The following is a 27,777-nucleotide window of genomic DNA, read 5'->3' as shown; positions in this document are numbered from 1 at the left end:
TCGGATTGCCTGCAACTGAAGGAGAGGGCAGAGCAATTGCTAAGTATACAGCTTTCTGCCTTATGCTAGTGGCCATAGTTATATTTTTCTAAATAAAAAATTATGGTGGATGTATTTCAAAACTATGCTGGAGAATTTCTATATAAAATTAATTTTTAGCGGGGGCTATAATTACAGAGTAATGGATTGTGCTTACAACTAGGCAAGTTTTGATATAACTAGCACAACCTAATCAGCTGTGGAAGGAAAGCATAGGCTTGCTCAAGTAACTCTGAACATGTTCTTAATGAACAGAAAACAGGTCGTTACTTTGCTATTATTCTGGCAAAATTAAGGTCTTTGGATAAGTGGCTTTTTTTTTCTTATAAGGTGGTCCTGGTCCTGCAAACACTGGTTCAAGTGCTTATCTTTATATATACTGGAACCATGGACTTTGATAAGGCTACTCCCATGAACAGAGCGGAGTACTTGTGTGTTTGCAGAATGAAAGATTTATTTGCTCCATTGGCATGAAGAGTTTGCATCCTCTTTGCAGCCCCATGAATTTTTTCGTCTTTAACTTTCAAACATTTATGGAAGAGATTCTTCAGTTACATATATTTGCTGATAATGCTCTTAACTCGTTTGCCCTAGAAGATGCCTAGTTACTTCTGGAACTGGAGATTTTGTGAAGTTTTAACAAAAGTGATTTTTGATCCTTTTTGCTCATGCATCCACCCTAACATCATAAGAGAACTTGGGTGGTACTTGAACTCCATTTTAATGCAAATAATTTCTAACACTTTCTTGAAATGGATTTTTTACCAACGGCAGTCTTGCAAAGACAGTGACAAAATTAGTCTTTCACGTGTTGTACGTTTCTCATCAGTATTCAAGGAAAATAGAAAACACAATATTAATAAATATTGGTTTACCTTTTACATACTTTATTGCAATTGATGATTCAAAATTGTACATCACATTTTTTTCTTACTGAAGTCTTGTCTGTTTAATTGCATCTGGTTTTTTAAATCAATCACTGTAAGTGTCCTCTACAGTACTTTTTAGGTTGAAGAATGGCAGAATCAATATCTTAGTGGAGATATACCTCTGTTTAAGAAAATGGACCACTAAAACTATGAAATAGTTCTGACTGTTGAACATATGTTTTTAAATTTTCCTTCAGTTCGTTTTGTAAATACAGTTTAAAAGAAAGAAGGCACTGGAGAGGGGGAAGTAAGGGAGAGAGAATGAATGATACCTCTAAAACTTCAATGCTGTTAATACTGGAATTCCTGTGTTCTGCTGGAGAACCTCAGCCTCTCTCTTGTTGAAGCTAAACTATTTAATACATGTCAAATTTTTCTATAAAAATAGTTTCCTACCTTCAGTATTTAAAATAAAATTTGTTTTTCCTGACTATTCCCAGCTGATATCGATGATATGAAGATATGCTATGTTTTACGAGGGGGTGACAATGCCACCAGTGACATTTTTCATTTCATGGTTGAAGATGGTGGTGAGTACTCCTAAGATCTGTGTTTTTGTTGTTTTTTAGAGACAAAGAATTTAAGGATACTTTGGGAGTTGAAGAATACTGAATTTAATTGAAGGAAGTCTGTGTTACCTCCTGGACTATGATTCTTGTTATGGTTTTCCTATATTTTGAACTATTTCTGGTGATTACAAAGAGAACTGTTGGTGAAATCGGAATTGCATGTAATGAAAAAAACCTAAACCTACTCTACCAAGAATGTGAAATTCTGTAAGTGTACTCAGATACCTGGGCATTCTTTAGTTTGACCTTTTTATTCCCTGTCCAGGCTCTTTACACATAAATTCTCCTAAGTTTTTATCTTGAGAAACGTTCTAAATTTTTTATTTATATTTATTGTCGTCTGCTTTTTTAAAGGTTTCAGCTGTAAGACTATTCATATGCAAACATTATCTCTGATGTACATGTTGTGTAGTGTTCAAGTTTTGATTCTATCTACTTAACAGAATCCTCAGTGGCTTGTCAAAGATCTTTGTCGGGTGACTGATGTGAATCCTCCTGACTAATATTGTTTTGCAGGATTGTTACAGATGCAAAAGAAAATATAAAAATCAAGCTGAGAACACTGGCGTGTACTCATTTGAGGGAAATTTACAGAGATTTATTGTTTGTTTGTTTTAAAGCACAAGGAAAAAAAACAGTTTAAAGAGTAAACAATGCATTAACAGGCTTTTTTTTTTCCATCCAAAGTCTGTACTTGATGTGGGCATTCCTAAATGTGGATATTCCTGTGTGTAACAACAGGAATTGTGTTACTTTATCACCTTTCTTAATTTGTGGTACATAGCTCTAGGAGTAATTGGCACTGAATATTATTAGTTGATTTAATAATATACTTCTTAGAAAAGAAATGCTTCCAATTAGCTTGTCAGCTCATACATACTCAGCTTGTGTTACTGCTTCACAAGAAGCACAGCCAATTAAGGGTATTAAATGAGAAAAAGGGATTTGTCCTGTCTGTCACAGATTGAACAGTTTTGTCAGCATCTACCATTGCTGGGAATGGAATATGTTTTCCTATTCATTATGCTGGACAAGCACAGAAGAGGCAGTATCTCTAGGGACTTGTCTTTGTCTTTGAGAATCTTTGTGACAGCAGAGACTTAAGTAGTGAGATAAGAGTTTGTAAATCCTGACTTTTTTCCATAATTATTTTCTTTTAACTGATAGAGGTTAGAGAAATTGAAAGCTAAGTAAAGACAATGGAACATGGAATGTTATATCTTTCACAGTAATACCATCACTTTCTTATGATAGATGTCACCCCTCAGTGATATCGCTCATGATTTTTAAGTTGTTCTTCTAGTAGGTGAGCAAGTATTCAGCCTTGAGATGTTTCAGTGTTTCATGTGAGTGGAGTAATTAAGGCTGAGGAAAGTTCACTCTCAGCAATCTGTTTAACATCAGTTCTTGAAACTGAATCACCCCTTGACAACTCAGCATTTATGGGACCTGTCTCCATGCTATTTAACACTTCATAGTGGCAAATACGTAGTCAAAGCAAATTGCACTTAATATATTCAACTCTATACCAAGACTTTTTCTTTCATTGGAAAGCTTACCTTCCACATCTGCTTCTATTTGTGGAAGAGTTTTAACAGCCTGTCAAGTGTAACGACATGCTATTTTTCATAATACAAAGAATCATTATGATAACAAGGTGCTTGCTGATTTTTTTAGAGCCTTTAAAGCTGGCAGTGTTACTGTCTTGCAGACTACATAGCTGGACGGTAAGATGGTCTTTGCTTTCCTTAGGCTATTTGTTGACACAGTGAAAAATTAGCTTCGTTGGATTTCAGAGTACTTCTGATTTTCTACTTGAATGAAGATTGTAAAGCTGCATTTAAAATTGTTGAAGTCATGATGAAAACATTAGTAGTTGTCTGTCTGAAATAACTCAATTTTACTAGCAATATCTTTAGAATCTGTAATGGATGAAAAATCCAGCAATTTAACTATATTCCCACCCTTGGAAGAAAGACATCAAAGCCAGTGTTTTGCAGGTCAGGTATATTTTGGCAGACTTTCAGTGGTACCAAGACTATTGTTAAGCTATTTTGATTTTAAGCCAGATCGTACTCAGAGCCTACACACAAGAGCTGAGTGAAAGATGCAGCACAGGTTATCAACATCCACTGTAGAAAGGCACACTCCAGGCTTCCGTGTATCAGGAATTTTGCAGTAGTAGCAGGTTTGTACTACCATATGGTGCCTAATGCTACAAATTTATAAAGTGGGTCTCTCCTTAAGTTGAATTTGTAATAGTCCATAAGTGATCCAGTTCAAACCAAGAGAGATTTCAGAATGTGATTCAATGAATTAATATGTGTTCATGTAATTCAGCTAATGCTATTTCAAATAAGTAGAAACCCCTAAAATAAGGCATATATTGCAACCCAAGTTTTTTCTATCTTCCAGAACTTTCATGCTTTAGTGAGGGAAACATACAACACCTGTTCCTGCTATTTTCACATGACATGAATTAGAAAGTTGATTTTGCCCTGTAGGGTTGCCTGTAAAATACTTTTCTACATGTCTTGCAATATTTCTTCATGGTCTGTGAACTGCAAATAGAAAAAGAGCATGACTTTCTCTAGCTCCAACTTTTGATGGTTAATTTTACCATGACATACAAGAGCAAATGCAGAAGCCTTTTTGTCAGCCTCGGTCTGATTGCAGCCTGAGTCTATTATCTTAGGCAATTGCCTGAAGACCAAGTAGAAGGAGTGAAGACCAAGTACAAGTGGTGTGAACTTTGTTGTGGATCTGGAATTTTGTTTATTTTCTTACATGCGGTAGCATTTATAGTGAACAAGTTAGGGCAACAACAGCCTAGGTGGGTAAGTGAGGTGAAAAGAGCCAGCTCTTGGCCCCTTGCCTGCTCCGTTTCTCACAGTGTGGGTAAGGTGAGTACCATGCTGCATTCCAAATTGTGACCTAGGATCTGAAAGCATGAAATGTGGTCCTGGTACAAGGTTGGTTGCTTGGTGGCTGGTGAAGAAAACTGCAGTATAGACAAATGACGAATAGCCTGGAGATTATGGCTGTCTCACGATAAACTTTCTCATTGTAACTAAAGAGAACAGAAATGGGCTCAGTATGAAGAGAAAAGAAGGCCATTTAAAAGGAAAGAAAGCCCTCAGGACTGTAATTCAAAAGAGATAGCATAAGCCTCTGTATTCAAACTAAAATTAGAGGTTTCACCATAAAGAACTGGTTGAGTTTTAAAGCTCTAGTTTTATCTCAGCATCAGTTACCTAGGAATGTATGGCTATAGTGCTTTTCTGGCTTTAAATGGCATTTTTAGTAAGAGTAATTAAAAAGTAAAATAAATTGAACACAATTTGGCTATTTATCAGCACTAATGTTCTGTAAAGGTAAAAAATGGTTTTATTCTTCATATAAAGGTATTTAGCTGAGGATAAATGATGATCTCCTATAATGTGGGTGAGCCCATGTACTTCTGTTATACTCAGAACAAGAAAACAGAGGAGTGTATTGGATGCTGCTGAATTAGCTGTCTGATGTTTTGAAAGAAACTACTGTAGTTGATGTTAACAATTTTCATTTTGTTTTAAATTTTTATGTTAAAATAATTATGTGTATACCTGTTGATGCTGAAAAAGTGTTATCAGTCCATTTTAGCAAAACCTTGAAGAAAGTGTGGAATTTTGTTTTTCACAAAAGTTACGAAATAATCTCAGTTGAATCACTTTCCTCAAGAGTTGTCTACATTCCATTACAAAGGTGGAGAAAAAACTCTTCTTGGCAAGTGCTAACATGTGATTGGTGAATCTTGATGTTTACATTATTAAGTCCTTAATTCAGTGATTAATAAAGGAATGAATGCTACCAGAAGGCAGGGAAAGCAGAATTTTTTCCCCATGAGATGGTAAAAAAATGCAAATCCAGACTGATAGTTGAACTCCTGGATGTATTTCTGGTATGTAAGTTTGCACACTATTGAAAGACTCACTAGATTGAAGAAAAAGATCCACTTGAAAATGCTTGATCCTTTTAATTAAGTAACTTATATCTGATAATTTTAATGAGAAGCTGCAGTGTCTGCAGCAACTCTGGAAGCTCAAGTAAATTGTGTATGTATGGCACCGCCAAATGCATGTGTAGAGTTGGGGCTTTAGCTATGCAAAATGGCACTAATCCATATGGAATGAAAGTTGACACAGAAATTAGCTCCAGTGTGTTGAGCTCTTGTGCCTGTTTCAAAAAACTGCATGCTATAATTTCACGCTACATCCCTTGTGAGTGTTTTGAGGCATTTTTACTCCTTACATGAACTGTGTACTGAAAATATACAGTTAAAACTGAAGTCTGTTGTTTACTTTATTCTCTATTTGCCTGAGATTTTTTGAAGTTACTGCAGTAACTCATAATAATTGAATAAGAATATGGATCTAATGCCCACCTATCCAATCTATAGAAGGTATTTTCTCATGAAATGTGCTGTTTCAAATAATGTGGAACTGGTTGAACTGGTTTAAGGCAAATTTTTTGCCAGATTCTAAAACAAACATACCCCAAAGCTGGTACTAAAGTCAAACCCCGGCACAAACTCCATACCTCCAATGGCAATACCAGAGTCAAATACATTCCTTGCCCAGTGGTGGGTATCGGTTCTGGGGTAGCAGTACTACTGCAGCAGTTTGCTGAATGCCAGTTAGAGAGCAGAGCCTCTCTGTAAAGGACTATTGTTGTATTCTTTTCTAATTCATATATGAAAAATTCTTTATCCTATTTAGGTTTTGTATGTAACTCTGAAATGTTCAAGATCAGGTCATGTAAAGTCAGTGAAGGAATGTTTATCTCTTCTAAATAGTGGTCTGCTCCCAAATATTTTTAAAAGAAGACATTGTTTTGACCTGCTTGTTATTTGTCTAGTACTCTAATTGTAGTAGTTTGCCTTGTTTATTCCTCTTCCTCCCCTACCTTTCTTCTGAAGCTTGAGAAGCTGTCAACCACGATTGCAGCACCCCTGGAAGAGATTCCTGTTTTGAGCCTCAGTATTTTTTGTTGCAAGAGGCTAGTGCAATACTAATAATATTTTGCATTAGTCAGTTCCGTTAAATTTTTCAGTTTTGAGTAAAAAAAATGAGATAACCCCGATTTGGGCTTTTTTGGTCTGGAGCATTCTGAAAAAAACCCCAAGATCATGAGAAGGGAAGACCCATTTCCTGTTCAGCCTTAATCTGAACCATAATCTTTCCCTCCCTTACCTAACTTCTTTCTCTGCTCAGTGCTTAAATGGAGTCCTCCAAACTGTTTCTTTAGGACTGCTAAGTGGTATCTTGCAATACCATGCCTCAAGGGTAGAATGGTTTCAAAGGGGAAGTAATAACAGATTCTCTTGGCCATTTTAGGAGTGAGGATCACTAGGGAAACAAGAATTGCTTTATTTCAGGCTCTTTGGGCAGCTTTTCTGACTTAAAGCCAAAGCATCGCAAAGCCAAGGCTCACTAAAACTGGTGATTTACATCATTAGCTAAATCTTATTTAAACTTTTCATTACGGATCCCTAAATGCCTTAACACAGCATTGCATTTTCTGCACTAACCTTTGATTAAATCCACACTGAAGCAAGACTCTTTCAAAAACAATTCCATGGAGTTAGCCTTTAAACCTGTGTTCTGAGAAAACTTCATAGACTTTTCCCAAATAAATTTATGCAATAAATTCTGTTTATTAAAGAATCACTATGCCAGTGCTTAGAGAAAACTCTCCATTAAGTTTGTGAAAAACATTTTATTTGTCATCCTTCATTTTGCTTAACAAGAAATACTTTTTTAGGAGATTCACCTTTCTGGTATACTTCATTCATTTGTGAGAGAATAATATTACACCCATTAGTTTGATTACTAAACTAAAATGGTTGTCAGTGCTGTTTTTCAAAGCGAAAACACTGATGTGTTTTCCTGGGTGAGCTGTAATAATAATGTAGGAACATACATTTTGGACTCAATATCTGATAGGTCATAAAGAAGCAGACTGCTAAAATATCACTGGGAATTATTTGCAGCATCTTTGCTTGACCTCTCATGGCATTTGGGAACACCAGTCTTTCCAAGAAACTACATTTATCTTTGGCTTAAAAATGAGGGCATCACATGTTGGCAGTATGTTTGCCATCATTTGCCAAGTACCGTATTGGATTCTAGTCTGTTGCCGGGCTTGTTGCTGTTGTTTTAGTATACTCTTGGTTGGTACCCAAACAATTTTCCACATGTCACACTTCTTACTGTAAGTATTACCAGGGGATTTAAATAGTTAGTTTGACACTACAGTTTTATTAAAAAAAAAGTAAAAATAAACCTTACCATAAATGAAAAAATAGTTCATGGGAACATTATTGTGAATGTGGCTGAAAGGTCACAGCATAGCAAGCATTTGTGAAAGTATACAGGAGTCCAAGATTCTTATATGGGGCATATAGAAAGTCCAGTACAAGCCTTACTAATCTCAGCAGAAAGATTTTCATTGACTTCTGTACTGGTTATATTGATCTCTTTGTCATGGCATTTTAGACTGAAACAGGGAAATTACTGAATTTTCCATTTCTAACTTGGATATCACCTTATCCTCCAAATACATACATAGGAAAGGTCTTCTTTGTCTAGCTGAATCAAAATGGGTTTTTTTGAGAGGAATTAAGGTAGCTGATTTGGCAAGAGAATTTTGGTTTTTTAATTATTTGTTTCAAATAGTGATTTTATACAAAAGCGAAGATTTCCTCTGCTCCTCACTGTGGATTATTGATAATTTTTTAATAAAAGCAAGCAGTGTACTTGAAGGGAGGGGTTTAGGTACTTGCTTGGGTTAGAAAAGGAGAAGCGGTTGTGGTTTTAATTGCCTTTTAGACAGAAGTTAGAGCTCTTTGTCCAAACTTGGAAGTCTCAGATGCAGTTCCTTTCTTCATTTCAAAGGTTGTTAACCCATACCATACTCCTGCTAATGTGCCCTCAGTTATATTCTGTCCCGTTTTATTTGCTGCTGCCCAAGAATATGAGTTCTTAATTACTTTTTGGAACATAGCCTGGACTTGGCTATTCCACTTTCCAACTAAGTATTGTTACCATGGGGCCAGCAAATTCTGTCTCATTCCTTTGTGTTCATTTCTCCTCTCTTTTGGCCCTATATTTCTCTTTTGCTGCTAATACCTATGTTCCACAGAATAAAATGGCTTGAACAGACCAATTAGGAGAAATGCCTTCCAGAGTAACCCTTAGGCTGGTGGTTCAGATCAGGGTTTAGTGCGGGGAGGTTTTGATTCCATTCCAGTTCTTTTTAAGTCAAGGCCAATAGTCTTGCTTTCCATGTGGAATGAGCACCTTGACTATTGTGCTGGTTGGATAGAAGGGAAATGCCTCAAACACCATCACCTGTTGATAGACATTTTTCTTGTTTCCAAGTGATATCACTTGCTGAGTAATCACACTTTTAGAGAACAATGTAGTCACAACAAAGTTTACCAGTTCATCAGTTGGAGCTGAATCACGCTTGCTTTACTGAGCTGAATAGTGCCATTGATTTCATTTGACCTGGTCAGATGAGAGGCAAGGAAGATAATGCTCAAGGTAGCCCTGTAAATACTTAACAGGCTTTTACTTAAAAATAATTTAGCTTTTATATTCTTATGATATAGAGTAAGGCCCAGATATCAGTAAAAGAAGCATGACAATGAGCAGTAAAATTAGGTCAAAATGCAAGAATTAAATGGATTAAGGAGACACACTAGGCTTAAGTGGAAGAATTGAGAACTCTCAGAAGTAACACTGATTGCCAGTGACATGAGAACCTGCAGAAAAAAGACACTAATTCCTAAAGTGAGCTATAATAAGCTTGTGAAATTATCTTGGTAGTCGGTTGGAAATATTTTTTGATTTGGATATTCTAAAAGAGTTCTAGAGAAGGGACACTGGCTGCTGTCAAGAAACCCTGCTCCCAGCAGCTCAGCTTGTTTTACTCAAGGGATTCTAAATAGCCCTCAGGATAAGTTTGGCTTTTATCACTTCACTGTCCAGTTAACTGTGTAGAGTCCCCTAGAGTTCCCATAACGCATGTGAGCAGTTAATAAAATGTATGCAAGAAGTTTCTGAATTTCTTTGAAAATTAGGTTGATATTTATACAGAGAGGGATAAATACCTCTGAAACAAACATAAGATAAATGTGGAAATACACTAAAAATGAAGTTAAATTTTAAAAATTGAGAGAATAGAATTATGGCATACATTGTCATCTAAGTTTTGTAATTAGTTCATCTCAATTTAGAATACTCTCACTGTTGTAAGTTTCTGTTTGCCTGGCTACATATTGTGATATAAGGACCATTCTTACCTAATCAACTCTGTGTTCTTTGTGGAAACCCAAAGACATGAGTTTTGTTTCATAAGCCCAAATTTTGCTTGGATGCTTTCAAATTTTCCCTGAAATTATATGACCTATTCTTTATAATTGACATTATAAAGAACACAATGTTACGGTGTGTTTTGGTTGTCTAGGGCTTAACAATGGTGACAATAGGGTAGAGTGTTTATGAATAAGAATCGGGGGAAGGCTGACACGGCAGATGTTCTGGTGGGAGTCTGTTATGTGACACCCAACCAGGATGAAAAGGCAGATAACATGTTTTATAAGCAGAAGAGAAGGCATTGGAACAGGCTGCCCATGGAAGTGACTGAATTCCCATCTCTGGAGGTATTTAAAAGACATGTGGATGTGGCACTTAGGGTCATAGTTTAGTGGTGGATTTGGCAGTGCTGGGTTAATAGTTGGACTCAATGATCTTCTAAGTCTTTTCCAACCTACATGATTCTATGAAGTTAAGAGCCAGGAATGATACAAGCAGAGTGAAAATCCCATTAGAGTAAATTAATTAATTTGACCTGTATTGATTTTTGTTTGAGTTTGGCCTAGATGAGAATTTCTTAGATTGGAATACTGTGTCTTGTTTTCTCTAGGGTTTCCTTCAGTTAATCTTTCTTTTACATATTTAACTAATTAGTTTTTGGGTTTACTACTAGATAGGATTTCATTTAGCAGTAAGTCCTTAGGAAGCTCTTTGAAAAGACAATTTTTTTTCCCCATTCCTGAAAATGGATTTTAGCTTGTTTAAGTTCCAGTCATTAGTAAAACATTAATTCAGTCAGCTTGGTACGCCATTGCCCTGAATGTTTGCCAGAAGTCCAATCTCACTAACTCTTAAGTACCAGCATAGCACTTCTGTCACTTTGCTGTATAAGGTGCATTTTCTTCAAGACCATAGGAATGCTGTTACCACAGACCTTGCTGCCTCTTTAAAGCTTTGTAGTTAGGGTGTAACATAGTAATTAGAGAGGGAATTGTAAAGATACCTTTAAAGAAGCATTTGAAGCCTAATTCAAAGCCCAGTGCCTCTTTGTGCCTAGAGGCTTGTGGTTTGAGCCTCCATTGCTGAAATCTTTGAGAATATTTTTTCCACTTACCGCTGTGGTGTTCAATTGCAGGTCATGCAAGATAAGATTCTCATAACTAATACCGTGCAGTTATTCACTGTCCCTAAAACTATTTTGCCCTAGAAATTTCTTTTTAAGGCCTTGAAAGTATTTGATTTCTTATTCTGATGTTTCCTATTTAGGCAGAGCTGGTGATATCAAGAGCCCAAGACACTGAAGGCAGTTAAAGAAACCACTGAAGTACTCTGTATATTATTCTAAGACTTTCCTGGCCTTTGTGCTGAATTAATTCACTGACTACACTGTTTAATCTCAGTAATGCCATTCAAACTGGTTCATCGTTACTGTAGAAGATTTGTAGAGCTGTGTGCTCAAATACATCACTCCTGAGAGAATTTCACAGAGAGTCTTTTGGATAGAGATATGAGATCCTAGTAAAAAGGAAACTAGTCATTACCTTTTTTTTCTGGCAGATACATGAGTGCATCACACAGCTTCTTCAGGCATAAGTGATGCAGTATTGTACATTTAAGATAAAAATGATAACTTCTTTAGTAGGCATTTTGAATGAGATTTTTTTCCTGGGTTCTTCCTAATCAAGTGGAAGTCCTTAAAGTTTTGAATTTATAGCCATAATAAGTTTAGGTTCCCTTCATATCCTTGAGGATGAGTAGATTTAGATGTGTCACAGGAGCAATTGCTCTGAATTCTAATCCAGTTTTGCCTATAATTTCCTTTTCATGTGTGCATAAAATTGCATTAATAATGTATTAACCAGAGTGTTCAGCACTGGCAAGGTTCACAGGTTAGTGGGTAAAGTGGACATTTTCAAGCTTGTTGACTGATCTGGACATTATGCTAAATGTAGGAAAGGACATGAGATTGACAGTGTCTTACTTTACTTAATAAGCCATTGCATACTTTTATTTGCTGTAGATATCTGAGACCTTTTTTCTCTACTGCCTGAGAGAACTTAAATAGATATTTCCTGCAAAACTGCTGTAACCTTTAGGCTATAGGGAATATGAGGTGAATCCCTCTCATTGAAGCAGTCATTTCATGTGGAATGAGTAACTGTTCACTGTCAAGCACAGATCAGACTGTCTGTCCCATTGCGTCAAGACCAGGCCCTTTGTGGCTGCTGCTCAACTCTTGTGAGTTTTCTGTGCTATTTGTCATGGTGGAAAAGTCTCTTGTTTCTCCTTCATAATCTTTCCTGTTTTGAAAGCCTAACTCAGTTTTCCCTGGCCCTAGGACTTTCTACTTATGCCTGAGTGCAAACTTTTTGGGATGGAGCTGTGTTTCCCAGCTGGAAAATGCATGCCTTTGCTTAATTAGCCGCTCATCAATAAGCAAGGTATTATTTAGGTAAAAAAATAGATTCTACACTATCTTTTTTTCCTCCAGTTCTTTTGTTTTGTTCTTTCCAAGGAATATATGCACATTACTAGAAAAATATTTTGTAAAACATCTATAGGTTCTTTGTTTAAAACTCATGTTTTCATACCTTTTAGTGTAGTTTTTTCTTGAAAATTTTATTTTCAAAATATTCATTTTGACTTGTGAGGTTTTTACACTTCTTCAGACTCATGCAGTGAACTAAGTTTAATTCCACTTCTGCTTTTTTTTTTTGGTCCTCTTTGATGACTCCAGACTGAGTACAGATAGGATGAAATTGAATATTAGGTATTAGGATAATCACAAAGAGTTACTATAGGCCTTTTTCCGTGCAACTTTTGACATAACAATGGATGACAAAATGATCTTTAACATTTAGCTAATGCTGAGTTTCATAAATTTACAGTTTGGACAGTTTGCAATGTTTCCATTGAAGAATTGTGGATCTTGTCAAGTTTCACAAAACCTGAGAAGTTTAATTTCCCAAGAGGGCTTTTTTCATGAAACTTAACAATGGTGATTTTGCTTAACAAAGAGTCTAAGCTGCTTCTGGTCTGCTGGCTGGTTTTGAATGCTTGATTTCTATATTTCACTCATGTTAGGAAGTGGCATAACAAGGATCTGTGGTTGAAAGTTGAATGCATAACAGTTCAGCGTAGAGATGGGAGCGTAGTTTTTAAGAGGGTATGCTCTTACCTGGGAACAGATTTTCGAGGCAAGTGCTGAATTTTTCTGATGTCTACAATGAGAGGTCTCTTACTGGAAAACTCCCACCTGTGAATCTACATTCAACACAAAGTACTGAATGGAATTTTATGTTCTTTTAATGCAGACCAGGCTTAATCATTACAAATGCCTCTTTTGGTCTTGAGATCTATGGAGCAGGAATTTATAGAAACTCTCAACTATTACTGATATTGCATGCAACTAGAGTCAGCAGCAAAACTCTCCTGGAAGCTTAGTAAGAAAAAACTGAAAAGAAAATATATCATTGTCAGAAAATTCTTATCAGTGCCATTCTTCCAAATTGTGTATTTAAGAAACAACCCTTACTTCTCCCTGACCACCCTCCAAGATCCTTCAGGAAACTAAGAAGTGCTATTGTGAAAGTCATAGAAGGACCTTTAATTCACACAGCTGAGAAGCCAAGAATTTAAATAAGATAAAATGAAAGCTGAATGATGCAGACCTCAAAATCTGTGAATTGTTATGGCTTTTCATATAGTCACTAGTTTTTATTTGCTTAGCATTTCAACATACAGTCTTATCCCTCTCCCACCCACACACATTCTTGTAAAGTATATCTTGTTAATGTTATCTTAACATTTTTCACCTCAGGGAAGTTTTCACAAGAAATCCTGAAAGTAAAAAAAATTCAAAAAACCAACCTAAAAGAGCATTGAAACCTAACAAATTTGACCAGTGTTTCTGAATTTTAAAAAAACCTTTTGCATTTAACAATTACAAAACCTGGAATTTGCCAACTTTATTTTTTTAACATTCAAAACCTCATAATATGTCAGCTTTTCTTAAATGATATTTTATATAGATGCAGGTGCAATATTTTGATAGAATTCCATTGTTTATTCTGTTCTTCTTAGCTAGATTAGGGTTATTCTGACATAATCAAATGAAGTAACTCCATCCTTATGTAAAAGAAAGTAGAATCAGACTAGAAAGATTCCCCCCTTCTTTGCAAAATTATTCCCATAGAGGTTATCCAACATGTGTCCTGCCTCATTATTGTATTGCTTGGAAGAGTTCAACAGATCAGAGAGATACCATGCGCATCATATTGCTGGCTTCTCTGTGGATGTGCCATCACGTGATACCAAATGCAGGGATATAAATGACTTTCCATGACTGGGTCATGTAACTTCCCACTCCTAAAGCTCTTCAGTGGCCCTTGCATGGTAATTTTACTTTTGCTTAACTGTTAACTTGAACTGATGATCTGTGAGCTAAATGCTTTCTAGTCTACTCCAAAAGGAGTATAAGTCCTTATATATATATTATATAATATATAGAAGTCCTTATATAATTATATATTATATATAATAAGGGATTGTCTATGGTCCTTAATCCAGCTAGCCTCTTCAAGTTTACATAGCAGTATATATTCTACTAGGATTTCTTTCTTTCCTGCTTCACTCCTGTTTTTTCCCATGTAACGCTGAGGTTGCTTTGGTGAGCATGGTTCACAGTTAAGTCTTGAACTTTGGATTCTTGACATGCCTGAACTGGCTCTCTACCTGAAGAAAAGCAGGTATTCCTCCTCCTTAGCTTTGCATAAATAGTTCTTTACCCTGGCTGTTGCTTATAGACACTGTTATCCAGTCAGCTACACAGAGCAGGGATACTGTTTCAAGTAGTAATCCGTTTTAGAGTATGTAAAAAAGACACATTTCTTCTGCATAGGAAAGACTATAATTTTGTTGGAAAATAATTACTTGGAGAGGAAAGATGGTGAAGAGGTATTTTCACACTTCTACGGAATACTTTTTAGGTCAGCTTTTAGTTCTTGCTGATCACAGTATCTGAAACTGCAGCTCTCAGGCCCAACCCACCTTTCCAGTGTGGAACTGATAAGAGATTGTCGAGGACCTGATAAACACAAGCTTAGGGATTAAGAGTAAAATGAAGTATATGGGATGGGGTTCCAGGGCAAAGTGGTGTCCATGAGTAAATGCAGATTTTTTTTTTTTTTAAGTAGCTCTTTATCTCGGCTTCCTTTAAAATCCTTTTAATTGCTTATTATGCAGTTTAATAGTCCTTGCCTTATTCCTTGCTAGGGTAAAAAAATTAATTTCTGTTCCCCTCCATAAATACATTCCCTCTGAGAATTCCCCTTTGGGCAGTGTTTTTCAGCTTCATTTCAAAATACAAGGCTTTGTGCTAAACAGCATAGAGTAGGATACAGAGGAGGAACAAAGGCATGATTAATTGTATGTGCTATCATATTTGTTTTACTTCAAGCTAGCTGCATAGTTTAGAGTAGCAGAAGCCACAGGATGAATTCTGACATATGTTAATCCAAGCACAAACTCTATACACATTCTGGATAACATGCTAAATAAATAACAAGCATTGCTAAAACCCACATTGCAATCTCTTAATTGCTAATGTTTGTGTGCTAGCTAGATCAAGATAGCACAGGTACACTGTTGTGTACTTGTACTAGTTTCTTAATTTTTCTTAAGGTTTAACCAAGAGCTTATAGCATACTTCCCAGGGCAGTTTTAGGTTTTGGGTTTTTTTAAATGGAAGGTCTAAAGAGGCAATATGTTTTAGTAGTCTGCTCGTTTATTACATTTTAACAACAACAAAAAAACATTCTTAATGTACAGACTCATTTTGGTCTTTCAAATTCAGAAGGAAAATAAAAAGGATGGAAGTAATTTTTTTAACAAAGATGTCCACATGTAAGGTCCCAATTCCGAGAGGTAATTTTGGGATCCTTTTATAGTTAATGGAGTTGTTAATCTGATTGAGCGATTCATCTAAATCTAAGAAACAAATTAATAGATTAGCTGAATTACTTTCCTGAGGTGCTTATTTCTCCATTTGTGGTAAGGAGGGCCTAGTACAACTAGAAAAACTTGAGTCATCTAAATATAAAAAAGATGAATCCTGCTCCTCATTAGTTTTACTTGTGTGTGCAGATGGTAAAAAATAACATTTCAAAACAGTTTCTAAAATATCAGCTGGATTTAAATAAAAAGTTGCCCCTTGTCCTGTTGCTGCATAGCACTGCAAGGAGTCTGTCCTCATCCTCTTGGCATCCATCCTTAACATATTTTTAAGCATTGATAAGATCCCCATCTGTCGTCTCTTCTTCAGGCTAAACAGGTCCAACTCCCTCTGTCTTTCTTGATAGGAGAGATGCTCCAGTCCCCTAAGTCATATTTGTAACCTTCTTCCATGGAGTACCTTTCTCCAGTAGATCCATGTCTTTCTTGAAATGAAGGGCTCGGAACTGGACACAGTACTCCAGAAGGAGTACTCTTGGAATAAGACAGAGTAGAGGGGCAGGATCACCTCCCTCAACTTGCCGCCTGCACTCTTCCTGTTGTAGCCCAGGGCCTTCTTCTTGGCCACAAGGGCACACTGTTGGCTCATTGTTAGCAGCTTGCCTATCAGGATTTCCAGTTCCTTCTCCACAGGGTTACTTTCTGGAAGGTTAGTCCCCAGTCTCTACTGGTGAAGGTGGTTTGTCAGATGTAGGACCCTGCATTTGCCTTGTTGAACTTCACTAGGTTCCTTCCTGTCCAGCTGTCTACCTTGTCCAGCTCTCACTGGATGGCATCACAGCCTTCTGGTGTGTCAGACACTCCTGCAAGTTTTGTATCAGCAGCAAACTTGCTGAGTGTATATACTCTCCCTTTTTGCAGGTCACTGATGAATAAGTTAACAATACTGGACACAGTACAGATCCCTGGAGAATACCTCTAGCTACAGCTTCTTCTATCCTCATAGACTGTTTTTCCTTATGCAAGGAGAAATAAATAATTAAATAAACAAATAGATTGGAAAAACACATTTTACAATGAAGTCATTAAATGTTATTTCAAGTCTTGAATTTATAAGGATGTTAATCTAAAACCAGTGATCTACGATACCGTTTGTTCAGTTAATGAAAAAGATGTAAACTGAGAAATCCTCCATGATGTCATTGTACATCTTGGTCATTGTTGAAGTCAGAAAAAAATGTTGCATCTGTGCACAGAGTTCCCTAACTGCCACATGCAGCTGAATCACAGTTAAAAAAATGGGCAAATACTTGGAATCCTGCTTAAACAGAGGAATAAAATTAAATGGAGCTACAAGCAGGCATGCAAGCTTGTCTGATTTTGTCACTGGTAAATTAAAACTAGACATGCTAGAGCTTCTGTAAGGTTCTATATTCTTTCCTTAGCTAAGAAAACTCTACAGTTCTTTTTACATTCATGGTGTTTATATCATGGTGTGCTCTGATTTTCAGAGCATACCAGAGGTGTCTGTTTCTCAAAGGCTGAGGACTGTATATGTGTCTTCTAAATTGCTGCTACCTAATATGTTTATGCAGTAATTTCAGTGCATTTGTTTAAAGTTTGCATATGTGTTAGTTGTAAAACCAAAATTCAGGTTCTGTACTTCACCTTTTGTGATACTTGGAGATGGACATGCTACCAGTCTATTTCTCTATGAATTAATTACAAATATACAGTAGATATTGAGAACAGTTTTAATAAGTTGATGGAATTACTAAAGGTAAGATTGTGTTATCTTTTCCTTCGCTATGAATTTGGCAAGCCACTTTCATTTGCAGTGGCAATTCCTTTTATCTAAATAGTTGTGAAAGAGTACAGAGATAATTTTTGATGGAGTGAAATACCAAGAAGTTGTGATTGAGATAAAATAAAATGCTTAGAGATGCCAGTAAAATTTTTATCTACTATATATAATCCTTTAATACACCAAGTGATTAGAGAAAATAGGGAGTTGAGCACTGAAGCTTGCAACATTGAAACCAAAATACTGCAAACAGTTTTTTATAAATATTTAACTACATTTTTTAAAATAGTTGTGTGAGTAAAGAGTGTCCTGGTTGTGTATGTTTATGTGCATATGTCTGCAAGAAATGCAATGAAAATATTAGCTGTGAAGCTAAATAAAGATATTATTTTGCATGTTCTGAATATTCTCAGCTTTCAGAAGCTAAATAAATAATATGGTTAGAAAAGAATCTACTACTTTCAAATTCTGTTTGTGTGTCTAAATGGAAAAAGGATGGCTTTGAAATTAAGTTGTTAAAATGTTTTTTTTATTCTTAATTCTTCACACTTGGCATATGATGTCATACAAGCTATAGAATTTTGGAATAATAATAATGATTTGAAGCCATCTCTGGAGATCAGATAGGTCGGTATCTCTGCACAGAGAAGCATAAACTAGAGCAGATTGTCCAGGAATAAATCCAGTCAGGTTTTAAGTACCTGCAGGACTGGAGACTTCCACAGCCTCTCTGGACAATCTGGTCCACTGCTTGAATACCCTTACAGTAAGGAAGTGTTTTTCTCAGGTTTGAGTGCATCTTGGAATCCAGTTTGTCCCTGTTGTTTCTTATCCTGTCACTGGGCACCTCTGAGAAGAGTCTGACCCGCCCTGATTACACCTTCCCATCAGGTACTTATATACATTGTTAAGTTTTCCTCCTCAGCCTTCTCCTCTCCAGGCTGGATAATCCTAGCTCTCAGTCTCTTTTTTGAAAGTTAGATGCTCCCAGTTCCTTAACCGCCTTTGTGACCTTTCACTGGACTTTCTCCAGTGTGTCCATGTCTCTCATGTATTGAGGCTCTCAGAACTGAGCCCAGCACTCCACATGTGTATCACCAGTGCTAAGTAGAATGGAAGGATCACATACTTCAACTTCCTGGCAGGACATCCTAATGCAGCCCAGGTTGCTGCTTATGTTTATGCTATCATGTATTAATCTACATAAACCCAGGGCTTGTGGCAGTAAGAAGAAGATCAATTTCCTGTTACTTCATTCATCCATGACGGAGCAAGACAAGTATTCAAGCGTGTAAACTGCGATGAATGTGAGTGGCTTACCAATTCTATATGCAAAAAGCATTTTCAAATTAGTGTGAATCACTGATAGCTGACATAGGGCTAGAAACTGTTTTCCATGTTCAACATGGAAATCAACAACTTAAGCATAAAGTCCATCTCATAGTAGGATTCTGTGGAAATTGCATAAAAGGCTGTGTCAGTAGCTCACAAGATTTACTATCATTTAATACCTTGGCTCATGGCAAAGCAGCTGCAAGCTGTCATTTTCTCTCTTCTCTCTTGTATCTGTATTAAAGGCTAGAGCAAGGATGTTTGTATCCACAGTGGCTGGTAAAATTAGAAGAATCAGAATTGGGAGGCAAACTTTCAAGTGTTATTTTGTCTTTCCATTTAACTATCTAAATTTGAGAGACATCAAAAAATCATGTAAGAGGTATGAAAGAATATACTGAAAGTGTAATTAATTCCATCCCTAATTTTTAATTTAGGTGAATGAATGAGATGCTCTTTTGCTGAGCGAAGTAGTAGGGGAAGAGGGAATCAGTAAATCCATTCCACCTGTCTGTTAATACTAAATGTGATACTTCCATAGCTTTATTTAGGAAATGTAGGTACCTCTAGAGGACATTTTGGGTCTTATGCAGGCCAGGTAGCCCTCTGGAGTTACTTAATTCACTCAATCATCTATTTATAGAGTTTAGAGCCGTTGAGTTCCTCCCTTAAAATATGGTTCAATGATACAGTCAAGTCTGACTTGATGACTTGCTGCTGCCAAGAGAGCCCACTCTCCCTCCCTCATCTTTTCCTATCTCTTCTTAGACCAGTTTATAGCATGCTAGGTTGATTCACCTAACTGTTCTGGCAGAAAGCCAGTAGATTTTTAGGCTGAGTGATAGGGCATTGAATTGTTTTACCAGGTAGACAAGGATGAGCTGATCAGCAGGGAGGCCCCTCATCTAAGAATGGGGAGACTGGAGGAGATGAGAGAAATGGAGTTTCCCCAGTTCAGGTCCTGAGCTGTTGTATTTTGTGCAGTTATATATTTTGTAATAATTATATAAATGTTAAAAAGAAGGAAATAATTAGTAGAAAAAATAAGGTGGAAAATTATATGCATATCTGTGATATTTATGAGAAAAAATCGGAATCTGTACATAATAAAAAAAAATCATGTATAGCACTACACACATAAAAAAGTTTTATGTGTTCTAATTCATAATATTCTAATAATTTTATTAAATGTTTAAAATTTTATTTTTTAATAAAGGAAACTCTTCTATTTTCTTTGGAATGTTGCTCTGACATTGGTGAAAGGTTTAGCTTGGAATTGAGGTAATAAGTGATGAAAATGTAGCTTAATTGTTCTTGTGGAAGGAACATTGTGCTGCAAGTTGTTTATCACTAGACCAAAAGTGGGTTAAATATCTTAAGTACATTACACAAGATGGTGGTTTGCACGTTGTACAAGATGTGTAGTTAGATTATTGAAGTCATGGGTCATGCACCTCTGTATATTTGCATTATAATCCCATAAATCTTGTGCAATAGAAAGACCCAGCTGACTATATCTTGTGTTCTACCATAATAAATAACATCCATTACATCAAATATTTTATTAACAAGTTTAATGTGGTGTTCATGCAATGAATACATCATCAAAATAATCTTGTTTTGAGATGGCCAAACATACAAGGTCTACCTTATAAACCAAGTCATTAGCTAAACACTTCAGTGTTTCATAGAACTGTAGAATTGTCAAGGTAGGAAGAAACCTTTAAGATCATCAAGTTCAACCCTCAACTCAGCACTACCACTGCAGTGCCTAAACCATGTCACCCAGAACTGAGTAAGGGCTAGTGGAGTACCACATCATCACATGATTTTTCAAAGATAGGTTCATTGTTTGTGTTTCTTAAAAAGACAAAAAAAGTTGTCTTCTTAATTTTTAGGGTAACGGTCATTCATACGTACTCTTTGTTGCTTTGAAACATTGTATAGTTATTGGTGATGTGCATGTAAAGACAATATAGTTTCCCACCTCACACTGGGTCAGTGGCTTTCTAGTGCAGGGTATGAAGTCAGTAGCCCATGCTTTCAGGCCTGTGCCCAGGAATGAAGGGATTCTTCAAAAACCAGCTCTGAGTACTCAGCTTCTGCCCTGCATTTTCACTCAGGAGGCCTTTCTCTCCTTGCATGGACTTCAGGGAAAGTTAGAGAGACAGGTCCAGACAATAGCCAGAGATATTGCTGTAATAAAACAAGAAATTTCAGTATGTTTGTTCAGACATGCACTGTCTGTAGAAATGCCAGCTTAGACATTTTACTATCCCTTTTGCGTAACAAAGGAAATGTTGCCTCTGGAGATTTTTTTCTGAAGACATCTCTGTTTAGAGACATTGCATGCACGTGCATGCAAATTTCCTTTTTGTGTTTGTGCTTGGTGTTGCATTTTTCTAATCTAACATAATTTCATACTGTACTTTACATTTTCATGCACAACTGTTATGATGTGTTTCAACTTTTTCACATAGTGTAATAATGAACTATTTTATGGCTTAATAGAGATGATTTTGTTGAACAGAGTATCCGAAAATATTACATTGGTGTTGCAGTTCATCAGGGTGTTTTTCCATGGAAATTAATTGTAATCTTTTAGAGAAGATAATACAGTAAGCTAACTTCCAAAACCATTTTGAATATTCACAATGATTCTGGTCTGCATCAAAGCATATCAAAATTCTCTATTCTTGATGAACACTGTGTATCAATCACAGCAGGCTAATTGTAAGGTGGAATAATGACTGTAGAGAGGTACCCGAACTGACTTTACCATCTGGACCAGGTACTAATAACACTGTAGACACAATAGCTTGGGATTCAGCTTGATCTGCAAAAGCATTCTGTAGTCCTAGGAGCCATTGTTCATGCCGAGTTCTGCATTGCCACTGACATCCATGTTTTTTAACTAACTAGTTTAATGCTGGGTGCCTTGTTTTTGTTTGTGCTGTAATCGCTTATTTGGATTGTGATGTACAGTGTCCATGTGTGGTACCAAAAGTTGTGAAATGTTGATGGATTTGGCTACACTCACTTTCTCTGTGCTCAGGGTAGCGTATGATGTAGAAATGGCAGTTCCTCTGCAGCATGGGAACGTTCTGCTTCAGTGCACAGACTGGGGCATTGGCAAGGCAAAGGAACCTGTGTGAAGGCAGGGATCTGAGCATATCCTCTTTTCTGGTTAAAAAGCTAACATTTTTACCTTCAAACAAATATATCTAAGCTTTCTGATACTATTTGTCACAAATTTTGTCCCTAAGCTATTCTTAAAGATAGTGGGAAGATTGCTGTAGGAGTGACCACATTTGAAAAAAACCAAGTTTTGACTGTTATTTACTGAGGAAACAGGTGTGGCAGATTAATATGTTACTAAATCCCCTTCTGCGAGAGGTAGCTGCTTTTTTACAGAGTCAGCAGAGTGGTATGTATATTTTAGTAACTCCCTGTAGCAGTGCAGGCTAAGATGCTGAACTATGTCTGGGTGTTTTAGGGCAGGGACAAATACTCTGCTTCACTAACACTGATAGAGGTCTACCAGTAAAGCAGAAAGGGGTGAACAGCTGTGGAGGGTAATGTCTTAAAGCTGCTATGGCAAAATTTGCTGGGGCTTTTCTGTGTGATACAGTCACAAGATCACGATTTTCATCAGAATGTCCAGTATCTTGCAATTCATTAATAGCTTTTGTTCACCTCTCATTTGAAGTACGTATTGGTTTGTCTGGCCTGTCTAAGTCAGTAAAAACTGCCTAGAGACCTATCCTGACTGCACACAGATTTAAAACACCAGATGACAATTTAGTTATAATTGAATTCATCACTTTCTTAGTTGTACTGTTTCTGTATTTTTCATTGCAGTTATTGACATTTGCATATTGGTACAATACAGGACATGAATAACATGTTAGGAAAAGCAATGCTGTCTTTCAAAAAGCATGCACAGAAATTTTTAAACTGGATTTAAAAATCTATAGTTATTATCACATAAAATAAGATTCAGGTTCACCTATGAAAGGGTTGTTCTCTAGGCAGCTGCCTTTGGTCACTGGACTTGACACTATGCAGTCAGGCTTTCACACTTTAAAGAAATATTACTTTAAAGGACAATATGACCATTGCAGTGCTAAGAATTCTTTTTATTATGGAAATATTTGTATTGCCTATATCTGTCATATCCAGTGAAGAATATATGAAAATGTATTTATATCTCACATGCTAAAATGTACGCAATAGCAAAAGGCTTTGTTGAGAGGGAATTGAAATTTAGACAGTGATTGCCAAGCAGAATTGCGAACATGTAGGGAGAGTAAAAAAAGGGTAACATGCAGCCTAATATAAGAAAACTGTGATCCAGTGCTTTGGAGAAAATGGGAAGATGTGTTGGTGTAGATGCAACTACATGAGAAAAACCTTGACTTTGAGCTTTGAACAGTTGTAGGGAAAGGGAAAAGACAGAGAAGGATTTTAATAGAGAAATAGAAACTGAAAGAAAGTGCCATACAGAAACCACTTAGAAAAAAAAATGATTTTTAATTTGTTATGCAGTTAATTTAAGTAATAGAAGGAATTTTCCCTGGAGTGATATGAAATTGCAGTGCTTTCTGTGGTACTGCAAAAAAAAGGCTCGTGATTTAGAAAGCTTATAGAATTACAGTAATCAAAATGGATCATGCAAGGATTTCTGTGTAATTTGTCTTTTTTTGTGCGGCTTTTTCTTTGCCATCTGGAGCTTTCTCTCTTCCATAACTTACAATGTATGCTAAACTTGAAATTCTCTCTTCTTTAAAAACAGGGGTTTAGTTTGGAATATCAGGGTAAAATGTCATGCCTTACAATTTGGTTACTTTTTATATGTCTTTTGTTTCTTCTTATGTGTTTTAATGAGAGATCTGTCATCTCAGGCAGAAATACGTTCTTGAAAGTTTTACTTTAAAAGGAAAAAGATCTCTCTATGGGGTCTTTGCTGCAGATGTATCTATTGTGTGATTGAGAATATCCTTTGTCTTCTACTTTCATTATCAGAAATATGTCACTTTGTAAGAATCTGGTATTACACGTGTGTTTGGTATATCATGAAGTCCTTTATTAGAGGAAACTAGTGCAATTTTCATGAAGTCAGTTTTAAAATTTGCCTGAAGTGCAGACTGGCCATTAGAGCTCCCAGAAGGTATGTTACCAATGCACTGTGACCTGGGTCCTAGAGCAGCTTTCAGCCTGCAAATGATCCAGATCTGCTTGTAAGAGCTGGAGTAAACTCACAGCATGTAGCCATACATGTGGAGACTGCCAGTGTTGAGCTTGCAGATGGCTTTTCTGAAGCACACGTGTATGTTCTTATGTACTCACTGAACTGAGTTGCTTTGGGATGGTGTATTTTCCAAAGTTGTGCAAATCTCTGAACAAAGTGGTGTTGAAGTGGTGTGACTTTCCTGGAAGTGTGCTACTTTGTCTGTCCATTCCATCTGTACCAGTGCCCAACAAACTCCAGTGACTGCTTTAACCAGAAAAAAATAGAAATTCAGTGGTACAGGAGCTTCAGAAGCTGGCCTAAATTTTAGCAAGATAATAAGACAGTTTGGGTGCAGGTGCAGCAAAGTGGAGATAGATTGTGTATGAAGCAATGGCTGCAGGTTCTCTACATGGGGAGCTGAGCTTCTAACACAAATTGCAGTACTGAGACTGACCAATTTCATTGGGACCAATCTGACACTGCATCTGTTCTTGACTATTCTTATTCAGTCACATACCTCTTTCTGAGGAGATTTAAACTTCGTATGTAATCAGAGAGATGGCTGCTTAACCAGAGAAGTTCCCCCGCAGACTGTCCTCTTGTTTGTGTTCTACCAAGTGATCACAGTATTAGGCATCCCTGGAGCAAATAAACCATGATAACTAGAAATTGTACATATGGAAATGATCTCACTGAAGCTTTTTGAGAATCTGCCATGAATGCTAGTTTGCATTAGGCCACCAAGAGATGTGGCTGATCAGATTGTTATTATCAAGTAAAATATAGATGTTCTGTATGGAGGTGGAGGTTTGGAAGGTGGGTTTGGGTGCTGTGTACTTTGGCATGTGCTCCAGGAACTGAGCGTGAGGCCAGGAGCTTTTGGTTTTGCAAAGGCAATTACATAGTTTTCTGTGGCCATTACAGAGGATTAGGAAAATACTGTTGTCATCACATGGACTGCTTCCAAGCAAGCAGACAATAAGGAATGCCTTGTGCTCCCATATACTTGCATGGCAGAAGGAGGAGAATCTGCTGCAATGGCAATGTGTGATGTTATTAAACACTTGGCCATTTAGGAGCTTTTGGTTTTATGGGATTAGAAGAAATTATGATAATTCATGAAAATTTATAATAAAATCATCTCGTTTCCTTTCACATCTCATGTCCATGTAATGAACAACTCAAGAAAAAAAAAGGAGCCTAACAAGGTTTGCTAGCAAATAAAATGTTAAAATTAGAATTGCTGCACTAAAATTATTAAATCAAGCAGAGGGAAAGTTAGATGTGAAAGTAAGCATAAAGTCTGGGAATAGTGCAACCCATTGCAAGACAGGTAGATTTGCCCCAGAAAGGTAAATTATTTTGTAGTCTTCATGCCAGTTAAATTCTGTGACTGAAGCCATCATCTCTGCTGGGCTTGTCACCTCTGAGCCTCATAAAATGCAATTGACACCTTGCTGTAGAACTAGAGATCTTGATGCTGTTTTATTAGTCCCTTTGTACTGAAGGTGCATGTGGAGTTTTACAAAAAAATAGTGGCTCCTGAGTAATTCAGATATTTTTGAAAATTTTATCTGGCAAAGAACAACTTCAGGGAGTAATTCAGGATTAATTATATAAGCAAACTCACAGTTATTTGTGGGCTCAACTAATTGCTTTCACCCTGTGCTAAACTTGACCTGATGCCCTACAGAGCTGCTTGTCTATCTGCACATGATCCTCCCCAGCATGTCTTATAATTCCCTTCTTATTATTATTTCCATTTTCAGGATTTTCCCAGGCCCTTAACCTTAACCCTGGATAGTATAGAGTTAAGTATAATTCTGTATTACTGGAACTGTACTTAAAAATTTACAAGAAAGCATACAATATTGGTTATACCCAGGCCTAAGTCTTAAAACTTTACACCATTTGATTTTTCTGTGAGAGAAATTTCAGCAGACTGGTCAGTGTATACAGTTACAAGTGTCCTTTGTGAGACAGTATTTTTTCAGTGACCTGATTAAGGAGGTGTTTAAAAAAGCATTTTTCATTTTAATGGAAAATTGATCCTACTTTAAATATTTGAAATAAAAATAACTTAAACTGAGTCCCTTCAGTGTGGTCAAAGAGACACATATACAAATATTTTTTTTGTAAACCTGTCCTCTTATCTCCCTCTGTCTTCACTTCAGAAGGTCTTTATCTATTGTGCTTGAGGAGAAAAGAGGGGGTTGGAGAGAGGCACTAGACCAGGCTGAGATTGAAATCTCTGTTCTGTTTTTCAGTCATGCCTCAGCTGGCTGGTAATCTCGGGTATAACCCTTAGTCTCTCTGTTGCAGTTCACATTGGTAGGAAAAAAACCCCTCCATCTCCTTTTCATTGTCCTCATTTCCCCTACAACATCCTAACACTGTCTTTCAAGGAAGTGATTTATTTCATCTAGCTTAGATTTAGTTTAGATACCTGTTTTGGGATGAGGTGAATCCTACCTTTTCTCTCTGTTGACTTAAGATAGACCTTTAAGGAACTGGAGTGTGATATTTTTACTGCAAATTTGTGCCTTTGTTCTCTCCTTTAAAATATATATCTGAGATGCATCCAAAAATAAAATCTCTTGGGTTTGAGAATATGGCTAATAACTATATCAAAAATGTATCATGATAGCACGATGCAAACCATATTTACACAGTTAAAGGATTAGCCTTTTGAGATTTTTTTTTATTTACTGAGTGTGTGGAATTAATTATTCAATCCAGTGTAATCCAATGGGGGAAAACTTCCACTGAAAGTAGTGGTTGTAAAATTTAGCATGATATTTCTCAGTCTTCTTACTGTGCCATGCTTTACATTCTGACCTGACTTCTGTAACATGTCTTCAGGGTCATGAAATTGTGTTAAAAATCTGTATATATAAAAATCATGGAGTGGCCAATACAGATATAGGCTATAGAAATAAAAACAGCTGAGGTCAGTTATGATGGACTGTAGGCTGGAAAGCTTTGATTTGTTAGCTAGCAAGAGAAACAGCAGTGGCCATTACAAAGAGATGAACTACAAAGAGGAGTTCAGGAAGGATGATCGAAATGGGGTGAGCAGTGTGTAGAAAATCTGCAGAACAGTGGTTTACTGGAGCACACGTGGTAGTGAGCCAGGGAAACCTCACCTTTGTACTCCTGCACAGGACTGCTCCAAGGAAATGCGTTGGAAATACGTGTTTGATGTGTTTAGGGGAACTCTTAAGGGCTGTGATGAACACGTCTGTGCTATTTATTACTGGCAGGCCTTGCAAAGGAATTCTCATTTTATTTGGAATCCAGGAGTGGTTTGGGGAACTGGCAGAGGGTTAATATCTGTAAAGCTCCAAGGTGTGTTAAGTGTTCAAGGTGCTTTCTCACAGCCTAATACACTGTTTGTCAATGGCTGTGTCATGTCAATTGATGGGACACGCCAAGTCCTGTGATAAAAGCTGGGCTGTGACACTAAGCTAATGCTGAAAAGCATACATGTTAGCAGGACTCTGTTGATCATGGCTCAGTTGTACGTTGTATGCTCGTGGCTGCGTAACATAACAACCTT

General features: G+C 36.8%; 1 protein-coding gene across 1 annotated transcript in view; it reads left to right on the top strand.

The window, feature by feature from the left end:
• Positions 1-27,777, top strand: part of FREM2 (FRAS1 related extracellular matrix 2) — a 115,852-nt gene that overhangs the window by 7,780 nt on the left and 80,295 nt on the right. Inside the window, exon 2 of the mRNA XM_071552332.1 lies at positions 1,409-1,498. Coding sequence (XP_071408433.1) covers positions 1,409-1,498 — 90 coding nt within the window. The remainder of the gene's footprint in view (positions 1-1,408; positions 1,499-27,777) is intronic.

The sequence above is a fragment of the Pithys albifrons genome, chromosome 1, assembly GCF_047495875.1.
Source record: "Pithys albifrons albifrons isolate INPA30051 chromosome 1, PitAlb_v1, whole genome shotgun sequence".
NCBI lineage: Eukaryota > Metazoa > Chordata > Aves > Passeriformes > Thamnophilidae > Pithys > Pithys albifrons.
Note: the sequence above shows the minus strand (reverse complement) of the source record. Positions and strands in the feature narration are given on the sequence as shown.